Source organism: Pteropus vampyrus, unplaced genomic scaffold (genome assembly GCF_000151845.1).
Source record: "Pteropus vampyrus isolate Shadow unplaced genomic scaffold, Pvam_2.0 Scaffold75, whole genome shotgun sequence".
NCBI lineage: Eukaryota > Metazoa > Chordata > Mammalia > Chiroptera > Pteropodidae > Pteropus > Pteropus vampyrus.
The window spans coordinates 711,361-726,243 of NW_011888856.1; the positions used below are offsets into that span (position 1 = coordinate 711,361).

Consider the following 14,883-nt stretch of genomic DNA (forward strand, 5'->3'; position numbering starts at 1 on the left):
GGAATATTTACTTCACAGGAAAATTCTTCGGACCCCGGCCTAAGATAAATAATCCCTGGGCAGGTCTGTTCAACAATATGCCAGTGTGATATTGAAAGAACATGGAATTATTTTCAAGTTTTGGATATTTTTCTTACCAATTACTAAAAGTGTATCTTTCTTTTAAGCCTGCATAAAACCAAGAACAGATTACTACTAAAATACTGGTACTTACTGAAGCAAAAAGATCCTAATAATAATTGTAACTAAGAAGTAGCAAGCAAGGCTCAAGATATATTTTACTTTGCTTTTTTTGTACCAGAGAGTGTGCTAAATGCTTTGTATGTATCATTTCATTAAATTCTTTTAAAAACCCCATTATGAAGGTACTATATTGAAAGGAGACAAATTCATCAAAAGTTAATTCACTAAATGATCAATTTGATGAAGAAAACACAAAATGATTAAGACTGTTTTCTAAGTTTGAGTTTGTCCCACACTGGTCAGCCCAGTTGTGTTGAGTGCAGTGGGTTGCCAAAGCCTTTTTTCATACACTGCCCCGGCCTACCCCTGCCCCTAATCTTGCATGTGGCAAAGTGATTTTAAGCAAAATGATTTTGCTTAAATTGACTTGTAGAGAATTGATGTAAAGCTCGTATCAACTCCATTTTATGAGTATGGAAACTAAAGTTTAGATAAAGTAATGTATCACAATATACACCAATAGGTCTGATTCTAGAGACCAAGCTCTCAACTACTTACTGTATTTTGCAAGTTCTCTGTAAAGCTCACATTTCAGATTTCAAGCCTCTCTCGACTGTTGCCATTTCTAAAGGCCTTTGGCCTAAAGATTTATAAATGGTTGTCTGAGGATAATTCAAGACCCTTTGGGGGCCGTGATGTATTCTGCAAAGTAAGTACTTTTAATGGAATTTGACAAATCCTAAGCTAAGTTAGGAATCAATAAACTCTCCAAATTTTCCCTTATTCTTAATTCTGATGAGATGCACTGCTGGAGAGATCGGGAGAAGAGCAGTCGACTCTGGCCAGGGTACAAGCAGGAGGAGTTTAAGTGAAGGACACAGTACTTTGGTCAAAATAGATGAATTCTCCTGGCGTCACCATGAAACAGTCCCAATACCGGCTTTTCCCTGTTTTAAGGATGGCAGAGATGAACCTGAGGATCTTGAGGCCTGTAGTCAACTAATTCCTGGCAGAAAAATGACCTTTCTTTATGAAATGAGCCTTCATATCCCTAATGAACACTACATTAAGCCCTCTATTTTGCCCTGGACTGGAGCTTTACCCGCAGCTGCAACAAGACAAGGATGTCTTCTTCCAGAAGTCAGCAGGAGTGCTTCCATTGCCAGATGCCAGCTAGCAGCCCGTGGCAGCCTGCCTTCTCCTCAGTCAGGGCTGGGGAGGCTGAGGGAGGGAGTGTCTTGATGGAGACCAAAGTTTAGGAGATCCCATCATTGCTGACAGGGGACCAAAGCCCTAGAACCCCAGTTAACTAGTGTCCTTCAGCTCTGACCTGGAAATGCCTTGGGCAGCCACAGAGAGGATGCCGGGAAAGCGGCACGCACTTGTCTGACGATGTTCCTTGCACAGAACCTATTAGGTAATTTCCCATGGGTTGTATATGGAGCAATGGTCGATGCGAGCTGTGATTCAATAAACAGGGGGAAACGAAAGAGCTTTTTGGTGCAGTTATAAATCATTTTAATTAGGCTGCTGTAACACAGTCCCGATCCACCATTAGCCTTTCTGATTATTGCTCTAAATTGATTTCTTTTCCCACCTCTCATTTAATACTTAATTTTTTAAGGGAAATGGTAGGCTACTGCTTACTCTGGGAAATAAACAGAGTTGTAAAATCAACCCAGCCTAGCTGAAGACTCAGGCTCCCGCTTCGTTTCTTTCAGGCTCCCCCAATCATCTTTAAAATAAATTATTGCCACCTCTGCTCTCTCTGGGTACTTGTTTATACCCGTCTCATAGACTTTATAATGCACTTTGTGACTGGCACATTTGTGTTCCTTGGTTTCTCTCCCTGACCAGTCGAGGGGTTGGCAAATCTCCCTTGGGCCAAACCTGGCCCCACTGCCTGGTTTTATATGGCCCACAAACTGAGCATGTTTTTCACATTGTTAAATGGTTGGAGGGAAAAAAAGAATATTTCATGACATGTGAAAATTATATAGAATTCAAATTTTAATTTCCATAAAATTTTACTGGAACTCAGCCACGCTCACTTGTTTACATAATATCTGGAGCTGTTTGCACACTAAAATGGCAGTGTTAAGTCATTGCAACAGAAACTGCGTGCCCTACAAAGCCTGAAATAGTTGCTATCTGGTCCCTAACAGAGTGTTCCAACCCCCGGGATACACAGATTATAAGCTTCTTGTGGACAGGAGCCAAGTCTCAATATCTCTCCAATTTCCTACTCTCCCCAACAGCACTGAAACTTGCAAATAATAGGAACATGCTGGTTATGGAGTATAGAACCTAGACTTGCACAGACCTGAATGTGACCTGAAATCTCTACTTAGTGGTTGCTTGCCCTTACGCAAGTGAGCCAACCTGTCGATCCCTATTTCGTCATCTGCAGAACGGGGATGAGAGTATCTACCTCACAGAGTTGTTAGGACTTTTAAATGGTTTAGTGTAGGTGAAATCTCACGTATGATGTCTGGCACATACATGTTAAACATTCAGTAAACGCTAATGATTATAGCGACTATCTTTATTAAGGAAAAGACATTTTTAAGCCACTCTCCTAAAGGGAAAAAAGTAGGGAAGAAGCACGTCTTGCCTTGCTCACCAGCCCTGACCTACTCCTCCATTGGGACGGAGAGAAACTCACTCATCTGAAAGGAAGAGTTGGATACGCACAGCTCAGCCCAGTCACCCATTTCCCCAGCCCCCAGCCCCCTTTGAGATGTGTTTTCCAGAAGATGCACACCTTTCCTGTCACCCAAGAAGCAGTCTGCTGGGGTGCTCGGGAGGGTGTGAGGGGGCGAGTTCTGAGCCCGCCTGCTCTGCCAGGGTCTGCTTGGCTAAGCTCCGTTCAGGGCAGACATGCGAAGAAGCACATGTGCTCAGCAGACCAAGTCCACATTTTCCGACTCTGCTCCAGCTACAGTGGAGCTAACACTTCAATCATGAAATTTCTGAGTCTGGTTTCTCTCTCTTAATTCATTCTGACCTCAGGGAGGGGAGAAAAGGAGTATTCTGCATGACTGTAAAACTCCGACAGGTGTATCATAAATTCCTATTAAACGGAACATATTTTCTGGACTACGATGCACTTGAACAGAAAACAAACTAGTCCCGAGCAGCCTCTGGGACCAGGCTGCTGAGGGGCTGGATGCGTTGAATGACAGCCTTTCCTGCCTGCTGGGGTGGCCGTGGAGCCACCTGAGGAAGTTTATGCAATATCCTTGGAACGTGGTATATTATCATTAATATATATTAAAATATTGTTTTCTGGTTTTACGTTTATATATGTTAATTGTAAAAATAATTGGAGAGGATGACGCTAATCATTTTCTACACATTTTTCATTCCCAGACTGTGTACAATAATAGCTGGAGCACCTGCCCCTACCAGGCAGGTAAGACAGTATATGTAAAAAGAAAACTCAAAATCGCATCTGGCATATAGTTAATAAATGCTATTTGTTTTATTGTCATCATTTTGCTATTATAATTATTGGAAGCTCTCATGTGGCCCATGCACATTTTACAGACAGAGTGGATGGTTAAGTAACATGGCCAAGGCCACCGAGAAGTTGACATGAACCCAGGCATGTTTGATTGCAAAACTCCTTTGCCACAACTCGGCACTTGCTAGTTCCAGGGACTGAGTTTCCTGCCCTTCCCTAAACAAGATGACCGATTCCACATCCTTTAGCTCACCTTGTTCTCACTGGCTGAGGCATCCCTGTCTCCCACCCAACCTGCAAATGTCAGGACTTAAAACCCAGTAAAGACATCCCCTCTCTTGAAGGCTTCCTTGACATTCGCCCCACTGCGCGATCCTCAGACCCAACAAAGCCAATGTCTCTTGGGAATTCAACTGCCATGCCACTACTGTTACTTGCTCACATTGTCCTAAAATTACCTCTAAAGATGTCTATTAAATGGTAGACTTCTTGTGGCTGTTCCATTTTCTAAATCCCTAGTGCCAAGCACAGCGGTTAGCACAGAGTTGTTAATCAATAAACACTTGCTGCATTAAATATAAGAAATCACCAACTATATGCACGCTGCAGTGACCAGCTCATCCCAGTTTGCCTGAAACTGTTCTGGTTTTCCTGAATCCCAGGAAACCCCTCCGTCTCCGGCAAGCTGGGCTAGGTGCTTACCCTAACGTATGTACTCACATACAGGTGGACACACACTGCAGAATGGGTGTTACCAGCCCTGCCGGGGGGATAGTGAATATGGGAGACCAACTTTCCGATCACCCAGTCATGCAGTGAGCACTCAGGAACACACTGGGATGGTTCACAGTAACTTCCCTAGTGAGCAAGCAGCACTGGTCAGTCTCCAGAACAATCGGAAAGGGCCCAAAAGGAACAAATGTCCCCCAGAGAGAGTGGCCCCGGCGTGCTTCTGGCTGCTTCTGATGGGATCTTGATGGGATTCACAGCCTGGGGAGGTGGGATCAGCAGCAGCTGGACAGCCGGGGAAGCCCCGCGCTGGGAGCTGTCCTCATACGTACAGCCAACTGCCCATTCTCACTCATCACCCCAAGAAGAGCCCCTCCCCGGGGCGAGTCCACTCACCATTCTGTTGCTTTTCTCCTGATGACTTCCCGGCTTTGGAGTTTTTCCCACGAGGGTTGTCGCTTTTGTTTGGGCGTGTTCCACCGACTTGACTCGGAGCTTTGCCTGATGCATCTTCCTCAGCTTGCTTTTTGGCTTCCATTTCTTTTTGCTTCTCTTCCGCAGCCAGGCGAGCCTTCTCCTCCGCTTCCTTCTTGGCCTTCTCCTCTGTGTCCGTGGTAAGTTAGGGACGGCATAGAAAAGATCAAAAGAGGTCACGCCGTTAGAAGAATTGCCTCTTTTGAGCAAAACCGATTATTGACACTGGTCATTAATACACTGAAATAACCTAAGGTGTCTGCTGAGTGTTTTGGGTTTATTTTTGGCTAATTCAAGTCAGATGGGCATTTATATTCAGGACGCACAGAAAACTGGGTTATGGTGATGTCGTTTCTGAAGAGTGGGTTAGAAGAGGGGGCAGGTGAGGAAAAAGATGACTGGTCTTACTACGCACAGAGGGAAACTGAGGCACAGGGAGGGGAATTCATTCATACTCGGGTTATAAGGCCCTCCCAGAACCCCCACTGAATCTGTGGCAAACTTTCAACATTCAAAATATCCCCCAGTTAAAAATAATTTTGACTACAAACTGAAAGTGTTAAAGACTGGTTTGCTACAAAAGAGCATAAAATGTTATCTGAGCAAGAAAAATTCATTTGACAACTGTCAGACCAATTTTCTATGGGAAACCTAGCAAAAACTAAAAATGGGGAGAGGGGTACATTGCAGAAGCAAATCTGTTTTTGCTCAATTACAGCTGATAGCAGGCAATTAATATTTAAATTAACAAATGTTAGCTCTTATGACATCATAATCGACTTCAGTATGAGCCGGCCCCACCATTAGAATCCTTTCCCTGCAACAAACACGCTCCCATGGGTGGCTCTGCAATGCCACCTTCGACCTCTCTACTCTACTTCCTTCTCCTCCTCATATTTCTGAAACATCTGATAATGCTATGATCAACCATCGGCACTCAAAGCGGTACCACTGAAAAGGAGGAGGAAAAAAAAACAAGCAACCAGATTAATAAGAAAAAAAGAAAATAAATCAACAAGAGGTAGCTGTTTATATTTTATATTAATATACATAAAATTTTCCTACAATTAGAAAAAGTGTGAGAGCACATTTAATAAGTGCCAACAGGTCCCGATGATGGCATACATACAGAAAATTAACTTTTCAGGTCTTCGAGTGAACATCCTTGGCACTCTTAGGCTTCTAGACTAGCAGAAAGCAAACGTGGAGCCCCATGCCATTCCCTTTTGCTTTCTACTTCAGACTATCTGTGCTGATGTGACTCACTATGAAATGGCCAAAAGCAAGCAACTAAAGAGTTTAGGTAGAACAGAGCTCTCATGATCCACAAGCTACATTCCTCTAAGAGCAAGTTCTAGCCCACACCGAATGTCTGTGAAGGTTTGGAGAAATACACTGGTTTCTACATTTAATTGCCTTTCTGAATAATGATTCTATAGGCTCTTCGTTAAAATGGTGTTGGGCTAGTTATCCCTTGATATAATTTTCTGAAATGCCTACTTAAACTACTTACAAACAGCGAGAAAGAAAAAGACAGAAACTGACTAACTGAAAAAAACAACCAAAATCCTATATGACTTTTAAATAGTCAACTCTCAGTTATATACAAGAACAATAGAAGAGACTTCTAGACAGCTAAGGAATCAGATGGTGTTCCCACAGAACCTTTCTAAAAATATTCACCAAAGAAATGCTCCAGCTGACAGAAAAATTCAATCATATTAAAAACCCAAGAATGAAGAAAATATGTTAATGATTGACAAGAAAACTAGTAAATCTTAGTGTTAAAAAATAATTGTCAAGTTAGATATAAAATGATGCAAATATTAAAAATAATATTAAAGAATGAATTAATTATAGAATAACTTACTAATAATCACCTAGACCAAAAATCTCATATTATTTCAATAAAAACTGAGTGAATATGGAGGAAATAAGTAAAAATTCAATAGATTTCTCAGCATTTGCAAAAGAGTATCACTACACACTGTTTCATATTTTTATTGATAGGAACATAATTCAGTAAAAATGTAATAGTAATCTCTAGCAAAATAAAAATAAGATGTATTTTAAAAAGGCCTTAAAAGGCATATGACAAAATGGGGTAGGACAGAATTGCAAGATACTTTGTCAACTGAAGAATTGCCATCCTTAATACATAAAGTGATTATAAATCAATAACAAAAATATAAACATCCTAATAAAAAATGAAAGGGGAAAAATATAGGGAAATAGGCACTCTCACTACTGGGAAAGAACACCGGTTAAAACAAATTCCAGGGAGAAATTTGATAATATATATCAAGAGCTTCAGAATTTTTTCATTTACTTTGACTGAGGCATTCCAAATCGAAAAATTTATCTTAGAAAAATAATCAGAAGTAGGCTCAAGGACTTTTGAATTTTTATGTTCATAACAACACTACATACAATAATGAAGAACCAGAAACAAAATGCTGAGTAATAAAGAAATGGTTCAACTGTGGTTGTACATACAATGTAGCCATCAATTATATCTTATAAGAATAGTCAGTATCCAGATAAAATACTCAAAATAGAAATAGAAAAGTAAAATACAAGATGACAACATACTATGATCTCGATTTATGGGGAAATTTTTTGGTTATATATCTGCACAGCAAATCAAACTTAAAAAAATTACATAAGAATTTCAACAATAATTATATCTGGTTGGAGAGATTATGAGTAATTTTTATTTTCTTTTATATATTTTTTATTTATATTTCAGCATTATTACCTAAACACATATTATTATTACACCAGGGGAAAAAAGGCTTAAAAAGTATGAAATACTGAGCAGAAATTGATAGATATTGACCAGAATTGCAAATTGTTATACCTATACATCTTTGTTGGGGAATAATTATTTTCAACTCTAAGAGCTATAAAAAATATTGATTTCATCTTTTCTGACAACTATGGGATTTGGCCTACTTAGCTTTGTAAATCAAATTGGTTAATAAAACCAAGACTTTATATCCAATCTCATTTCTGATCATTTTAATAACAACGTATGTTCAAGCGCCCTATGCAGGGAAGCTTTCTTGAAATTAGGGTTTTCTGGCAAAACAAAACAAAACAAAACAAACAAACAAACAAAAAACAAAAAACAAAAAAACAATGAGCAAACACCATGGGATAATCAAGTACAAACCGATGACTAATAAAAAAAGAAAAGATGCGAACTAGTTTTTCTTAACACCAAACCAGCAGTCAACGGCACGACTGGGAGGTTGAAAATGTTACAAAATAATAATTATAGCTTCCTATTTTACCACCATCTTCTTAACTTTGCATTCAAACCTCTAACTTTCTTTTCCAATTTTTAATAGTAACAGCTAGCACTGACAGGCACTAACCATGGGCAGGCTCTGTCCTCAGCACTTTACGTATATTACTTCTGCTCTTTGCATCAACGATGATGTATATTATCATCCCCAACGTGGGATTTTCTCAAAGAATCTACCTGAATTTGCCAAAGAAGACAGGGCAAGTAGGGATTCAATTCTCTCTTACCCCAATAACTGGAGTTTGTTCTGATGACCAAACTACCCTCTCACGAAATATACAACCGGGCTCTGTGCCTTGGTCTAACCCCTCTCTCCTTGGTCCCCATTTCTAAATATAACGCCTTCCCCAGGGTTCGAGCTCAGTCACCCTTCAAGTCCTGGCCACCAGTTGCCTTCCCAGACACTCCAAGCAGGGTTAAGGACAAGTCCTTTTGAGCTTCCGAAATAGCCTAAATATACTACTATCAGCATACCTAATAGATTCTAAAATTACTAGCTGTTGATTTACCTGCCCTTTTTAACGGGCCAGTTTTCTCCTGGTAAAGAAACTAGCTATTGGTCCCCCAGGTGATTAGCTTCAGAAGGTAATTTTTGTAAGTCAGATAATTGCAAACGAATTATTTTGAAGTACGTCTTTATATTGAGTGTTGTCGGGAATTGGGTTTTCAAGTGTAATGAGGGTAATTGATTCTAAGAGTGCTTCCTTGGAGATGATGATGCAGTAGCTGTCATCTCTGCTTGCAATGCCTGCCAACTGGGAGGATTTAAATATTGAAGGCAGCTGAATGAACTGTGAAAGGCTACTTTTAAAATATGGAAGAGGCATTGGCTCCCTCTATAGCTCAGGGTACAACATCTGTTCTGAAATGATAAGGGCCCAATGATGCCTTAGACGCACCAGAAATACAAACCCTCTGCCCTACCCGAAATGAGCAGCCATTTGAATGGGATTCTGTAGATGAGTCACAGTGGCTGGCCTTTGAATCACTCCAACTCCGAGTGAGGTCTCTTCTCTCCTACACTAGAAGCAGCCCCAGATGTATGAGGGACCAAGATTGCTCCATCATGCTCCGCCCCGTCACCCACTCTTCCCACTTGTGCAGACACTGGGTGGATAAAAGTAGGTGACATTGTGTTTGGGGATAAAACTCTCCTTGCCTGCAGTGAGGGTCATTCAGGCCTGGTGGGTGCTGGCGACAAGGGCAAGGCCTCGACCGAACGAACTCCCATGCTTCCTTTGAAAGAAACTTTGTAGTAATGTCCCCTCCCCCCAGGAGACCGTGAGCTTTGACAACAAGCATGTCTATTACTCATCTCTGCACCCTTGGCATGGAGCACGGAGCACAGAGCCTGGTACAAAGTAGGCACTTGATAAATGTTAGTGAAAAATGACTGCTGTCAAAGGCTTGCCTCCACGAGTCCACTGGAAGCGGACCCCTTGCTGACCACTGAGTGTCATCCATGTCCGTGTCCCTCCCTGGAATCAGGCATCACAGTCTCAAAGCCCTTACTACGGGCATGCATCCTCACCCGTGCTACCCAGTATGAGTGTGTCGTATGTGCTGATCATGTAGTACATGCTCTGTAAACATGAGTGTGTGTACGGACAAATGAATTTCAGCCTTCATGAAACATGGAGTTCAGTCTTTTTTTGTGTACCGTACCAAAAGTCATGACTTTTCTAATCCGAATTTTGATGATGTTTGCTCCAGCAAGTTGCTGTGTGCCTGCAAGTTACCTTCATCTCAGAATATCAGTCTGAGTAACGAATGAAGAGAAAATGTGAACACAAAAGGAAGATAAAAATGCATGTAAGGAAATTACAGCTCCTTCTGTCACGGCATAACGGCTGAGGTGGCTATTGGCCAGGCTTTGCTTAGATAAACAAAAGAATAAGGCCTAATAATTGTGCCTGTGATATGAAATGAGAATGACAAGATGGTCGAGCAGAAACCAAGAAATGACAATATCTATCTTCTATAGAAACTCCACACCACGAAAAGGAGTTTCATCATGTAGCGCAAAGGCCGCGCTGTGAGGCATCATCTACCGCACACTGAGTTTTAGAAATACCAACGATTAAAAGAGGGTAAGGTGCTAACAAAAAGCCATTTGAATCTATAGCCTGAGATTCGGTTTCATCTGCAACACTTGCAAATCAAGGGTGACGATGCCCTGTTCTATGAGGGGTGCTGAGTGGTCCTGACGGGTCTCCTGGAAGATTCGCCAACAGCGTGTTACCTTTGGGCACCTTGGCCCTCCATCGCTCCCGATTGACGTGCACCACCTCAGTCCAAGTGGCTTTAAAACTCTTGTAGTCAACAGGGATGACGGAATTGTTGATCGGGGCGTTTCCTTCTGAGCCGGCGCTCTTGACACCCGATCGCTTTGCTTCCGTCGAACTGATACTGTTCAAACTAAGGACACAAAAAAAATGACACCAGAAAGGAGGGTTAGTGTCTGGACAACGTATGCCCAAGCACAAGCCCAAACGAGAAGTGGTTAGCACTCATCAGTTACGGCCATGAAATTCCTGGGTCCTAAGGTTTGTAATTCTTATTTTCCATATGTGACAGGTGGGAAATTCTGTATTTCCAGCAGGAAAAAATCACCATTTCCGTCTCCCAAGTATTAATATTCCCCATATCTCTTCTTTGTTGATTGGTATCCTCTTCTTCAATATGACTAGAATCCCCTATGTGAATTTTCTGTCTTCGACTTTCTGAAATTAATTAATTTGAACCCGGGCTTCAACCTGGTTCCACAGCCATCCACCTGCTTCCACACTGCCCACTATTCCAAGTTACCTGCCCTTCAGTCCTCTTTCTCTGCAGCCCTGCCCCCCTTTTACTCAGGTGCCTCTGATCCCGGGATCCCCAAGGCCAGGCTAAGGCGATTCTTTATGTTCCTTGGGGAAGGTAGAGAGGCAAGACAGGTTGAAGACCCGTCATGCAAGAGATCTTTTTTTAATATCAATATTACTTTATGCTTTAAAGATGGGTGACTTTGCCAATTTAGAAAATGCCATCTTTCTAGGTAACTTTAAAGAAAAGTATCACACATTCCAGGTGGCTAAAGCAGTGACTGGCATAAATGCAAAGCCACGGAATAACACCTACGGCTGACGGATAAGCAGAGTACGTTTCAGCCCAGCATTTGCAGAGCCATGGGCTGTGGGACTCAGGCAGCGGCTCTGGTCCTTATTAGCAGCCTTGCTGGGTCCATCACCCGGCACGTCCCTGGGGTCCCATTGTCCTAACATTGCTCTTGCCTTCCCTTCTCTCTACTTACTCCTTCTCCTGTTCTTCTCTTCTTTTCCCTATTCGTTCCATTTCTCCCCTCTCTCCTTTATGACGAAGCCCAAGGTTTTGCACGGACGAGGAGGAGAGGTGTAGTGTAGAGTAACCATCAGCAGTACTACAAATCAAGACTGTGAGCTTCGCTGTAGCTGGCACTGCTTCTGTGCTGCACCTTGTTATAAGGGCTTTACATAGATTGAAATTTTCATTTAATCTTCCCCACAATCTATATGTTTTATAATCCATGTTTTCTCAGAGAGGGAAACTGAGGCAACTTGCCCAAGATGGCATAGCCAATAAGTAATGGGATCAGGATGTTTAACCTTGCCATGAGCAAAGGCACCAAATGAGAAAATGGGCATGTGGGGTATGGGGAGCCTATACTGGGTACCTGCTAGTCATGATTTAGACCTTGGTCACTCCTTATAGGCCATCCCGGAGAGTATAAATAATATAACTTCGATTCCTCTGAGAAAAGAAAGAGGCAGACATCTCTCTTACAAGAAGAAGGTAGAGCAAACATCATTATGAAATACCACCCTCATCCCTTCCAAAAGATGAATTCGATTCTCATGGAGGCCAACCTGACCCCCAGCCTTAGAGCTTCTCCACTGACCTTGAACGCCTCTGTCCAGTCCCAGCAGTTTGGGAAGTTTCATCAATTAACGGACTCACAATCTTCTCAGTCATGTCCGTGAGCACGGTGAAGGTGGGCTCCACGATGAAATCGATAAAACCTGCAGAGGAATAGCAACGCTTCAGAGAAAGCACACGCTAACTTGGGCCCTTCCATACTTCGCCATGGAAACTGATGAGTCTTATCTTTTAAAATTCATCTACATAGGGGCTCCAGATCAAATCAGGAGAGGGTAGGTTAGTTTTATTTATTTAATATATTCCTCAATTTGAATATCATGAGTCCGCTCCATTTCTCCTACACAATTTTCCTATGACTTTTTAGTAGATAGTTCAATAAAGTGCTTAAAAAACACTTCCACTATGCAACAAATTCAGCATCCACTATGCAACAAACGCTCTGATAGGCACTGCATAAAAGACTAAGATGTATGACAAAAACTGCCTGCCCTTAGGAGTTTACAGGAGAGATGAAATGAGCACACACAATAAAATGACTCCTAGAGTACATGGAGAGGGCCAAAGGCAAACCCAAAAAAAGGTCCCTAGCAATGTAAGGGAGTGGGGATATTGCCTCTCCCACTAACAGGGCTGCAAACAGCTTTATGGACCTTGCAGGGTTTGAGCTGAGCCCTAAGGCTATTCACTCTCAGGGAAGTGGGTAAAATAAGCAAAGTGACAAGGATGGGGGAAAGTGTCTGAGGAATGACTAGGACTTAGGGATTCTTTTGGAGTCCAGTAGAAAAAGCCTGGGAAGGCATCATCAGCTCAGGGAGGGAAGCTAAGTATTGGGCTTCAGGGATGGAACTTAGATGGACACTAGAAGCCCCTTCAGATCTTTGAGCAGCATCAAAGTAAGAGTTTTAAATATTTTGTTAGGGAAATTAATCTGGCAAGACAGACAGGAAGGGAGAAAGGCAGGAGGGGCTGAGGCTGGGAAAATCATTTTAGAAGTTGCGGTAGCTCAGAGGAAAGGTAAGGAAGGCAGGATCCAGTGCTACTGGGAGTCGAAACGCAATAGAGGCGCAGATGGGGCACAGCAGGAAGCGGTGCTGTGTGTCTAGGTGGGATCTGTCAGAGACGTCCAACAGCAAGGCAGAACATGAACAGGGACGATGGGGGAGCATGTGGCTGGGGAGAAAGGTGATGGGGCTCAGTCTCAGATCTGCTGAGCTTGAGGTACGGGAGGACACATCTGAATGGGGGAGGGCAAACAGAGTTGAAAGGAACAGAGCTGGAAACTGGGAGAGGGAACGGTACCTTCTCTCGCCACGCTGGGGAGATATCTGATGTTGGGCTAGAGTGACTGTCTCAACAGCTCGAAAATATCCGAGTATTCTGTGACACGTCAGGAGAAAATATATGATCTGGTGGTAACTCATTATGCAGCCGTGTGAAAATTGGAAGGAAATGAAATACCAATCAAAGGAAATGCTACCAGCATTTGGAAATTACAAATGCTTTTTTGGTTTTCACAGTGGCTGAGGTGGAGGTGATACTGGCATTTAATGCCTGGTAGTGAAGAATGCTACACGCCCAATAATGTAATTGGCAAAACAAGAATTGTCCCAACCAAATATCAATAGCATCCTGATAAGAAAACACTGATAGCCAAATTTGAATTGTACTTAATTGCAGTATAATTTTAAGCTGAAATTGAAGCATTTGATGACACTATTTTCACCTTTTTTTCTTATAAGTTAAACTCAACATGTCCAAACCAGAACTAACTCACCAGCTTTCCGCCAGCCCTAAAAATTGCCCAACAGCGCATCCATTTAATCTAGATTGTGGCCTTTACTTTAGTTTTGTATACAGCCAGATTCTTAATATCTTGTGTGCCATCTCTCTCCTGGACAGTCTCTGTACTACCTTAGCTCCAATGGTCATCATCTCTTTCCTGTAATCCTACAGGATTACAGGAAACCAGCTGGTCTCCTTGCCTCTAGCCTTACACGAAACTCTCCAATTCATCCTCCATGGTACGGACAGAGAAATCTTTCTAAGACAGGCACTGGCAAACTGTTTCTATAAAGGACCACATAGTAAATATTTTAGGTTTTGTGGGCCATATTTATCACAATTCCTCATCTCTGCTACTGTAGTTCAAAAGCAGCCATCAACAATATACGAATGAATGAACATAGCTGTGTTGTAATAAAACTTTATTTACGAGACCAAGCAGTAGGCCAGATTTAGTCCGTAGGCTATAGTTTGCTGACTCTCATTCTAAAACACCAATTCATATATAGATTCTAGCCTTACTTAAAATTCTTTAGATATGCCCTCATTTCCTAAAGGAAAGTATAAAGCACATACTATTCTTAATGCAATATGTAATAAGGAACTGATTTTTTTTTTTTCCAAACATGTCCCTCACTCCATTCTACTCCTTACCCATTCTGCCAGCCATATGGAACTGTTTGTAATTCCCTGACTATACTTGATTGTTTTACATTTCCCTGCTTAATATATGCTAATCCCTTGTCTGAAATGCCCTTCCAGCCATCCCTAACATACCTCTAACACATATCACCATTTACCTAGCCGCCGCTTACTTATCTCACAGGACTCAACTCAAATATCACCCCTCAACAAGTCTTTCTGGGTCTAACAGTTCATATGCTCTGTTCTGTACCCAATTATACCAGGTACAAAATTCTACCTTAGCATCTAAAAAATTTTGTTTCATGACATCTTGACCACCACCCAATCAATACTGGTTCAACGCCTTTGAGAGCAAATGCCAGGTATATTTTGTCTTTGGTTTTTTTTTTTTTTTTTT

At 41.9% G+C, this 14,883-nt stretch overlaps 1 protein-coding gene across 1 annotated transcript in view; it reads right to left on the bottom strand.

The window, feature by feature from the left end:
* The window catches only part of PDE1C (phosphodiesterase 1C), a 249,684-nt gene that overhangs the window by 48,209 nt on the left and 186,592 nt on the right, over positions 1 to 14,883 (bottom strand). The window contains exons 12-14 of the mRNA XM_023532039.1: positions 12,079 to 12,199; positions 10,405 to 10,580; positions 4,775 to 4,981 (exon numbers count right to left, since the gene is read on the bottom strand). Coding sequence (XP_023387807.1) covers positions 4,775 to 4,981; positions 10,405 to 10,580; positions 12,079 to 12,199 — 504 coding nt within the window. The remainder of the gene's footprint in view (positions 1 to 4,774; positions 4,982 to 10,404; positions 10,581 to 12,078; positions 12,200 to 14,883) is intronic.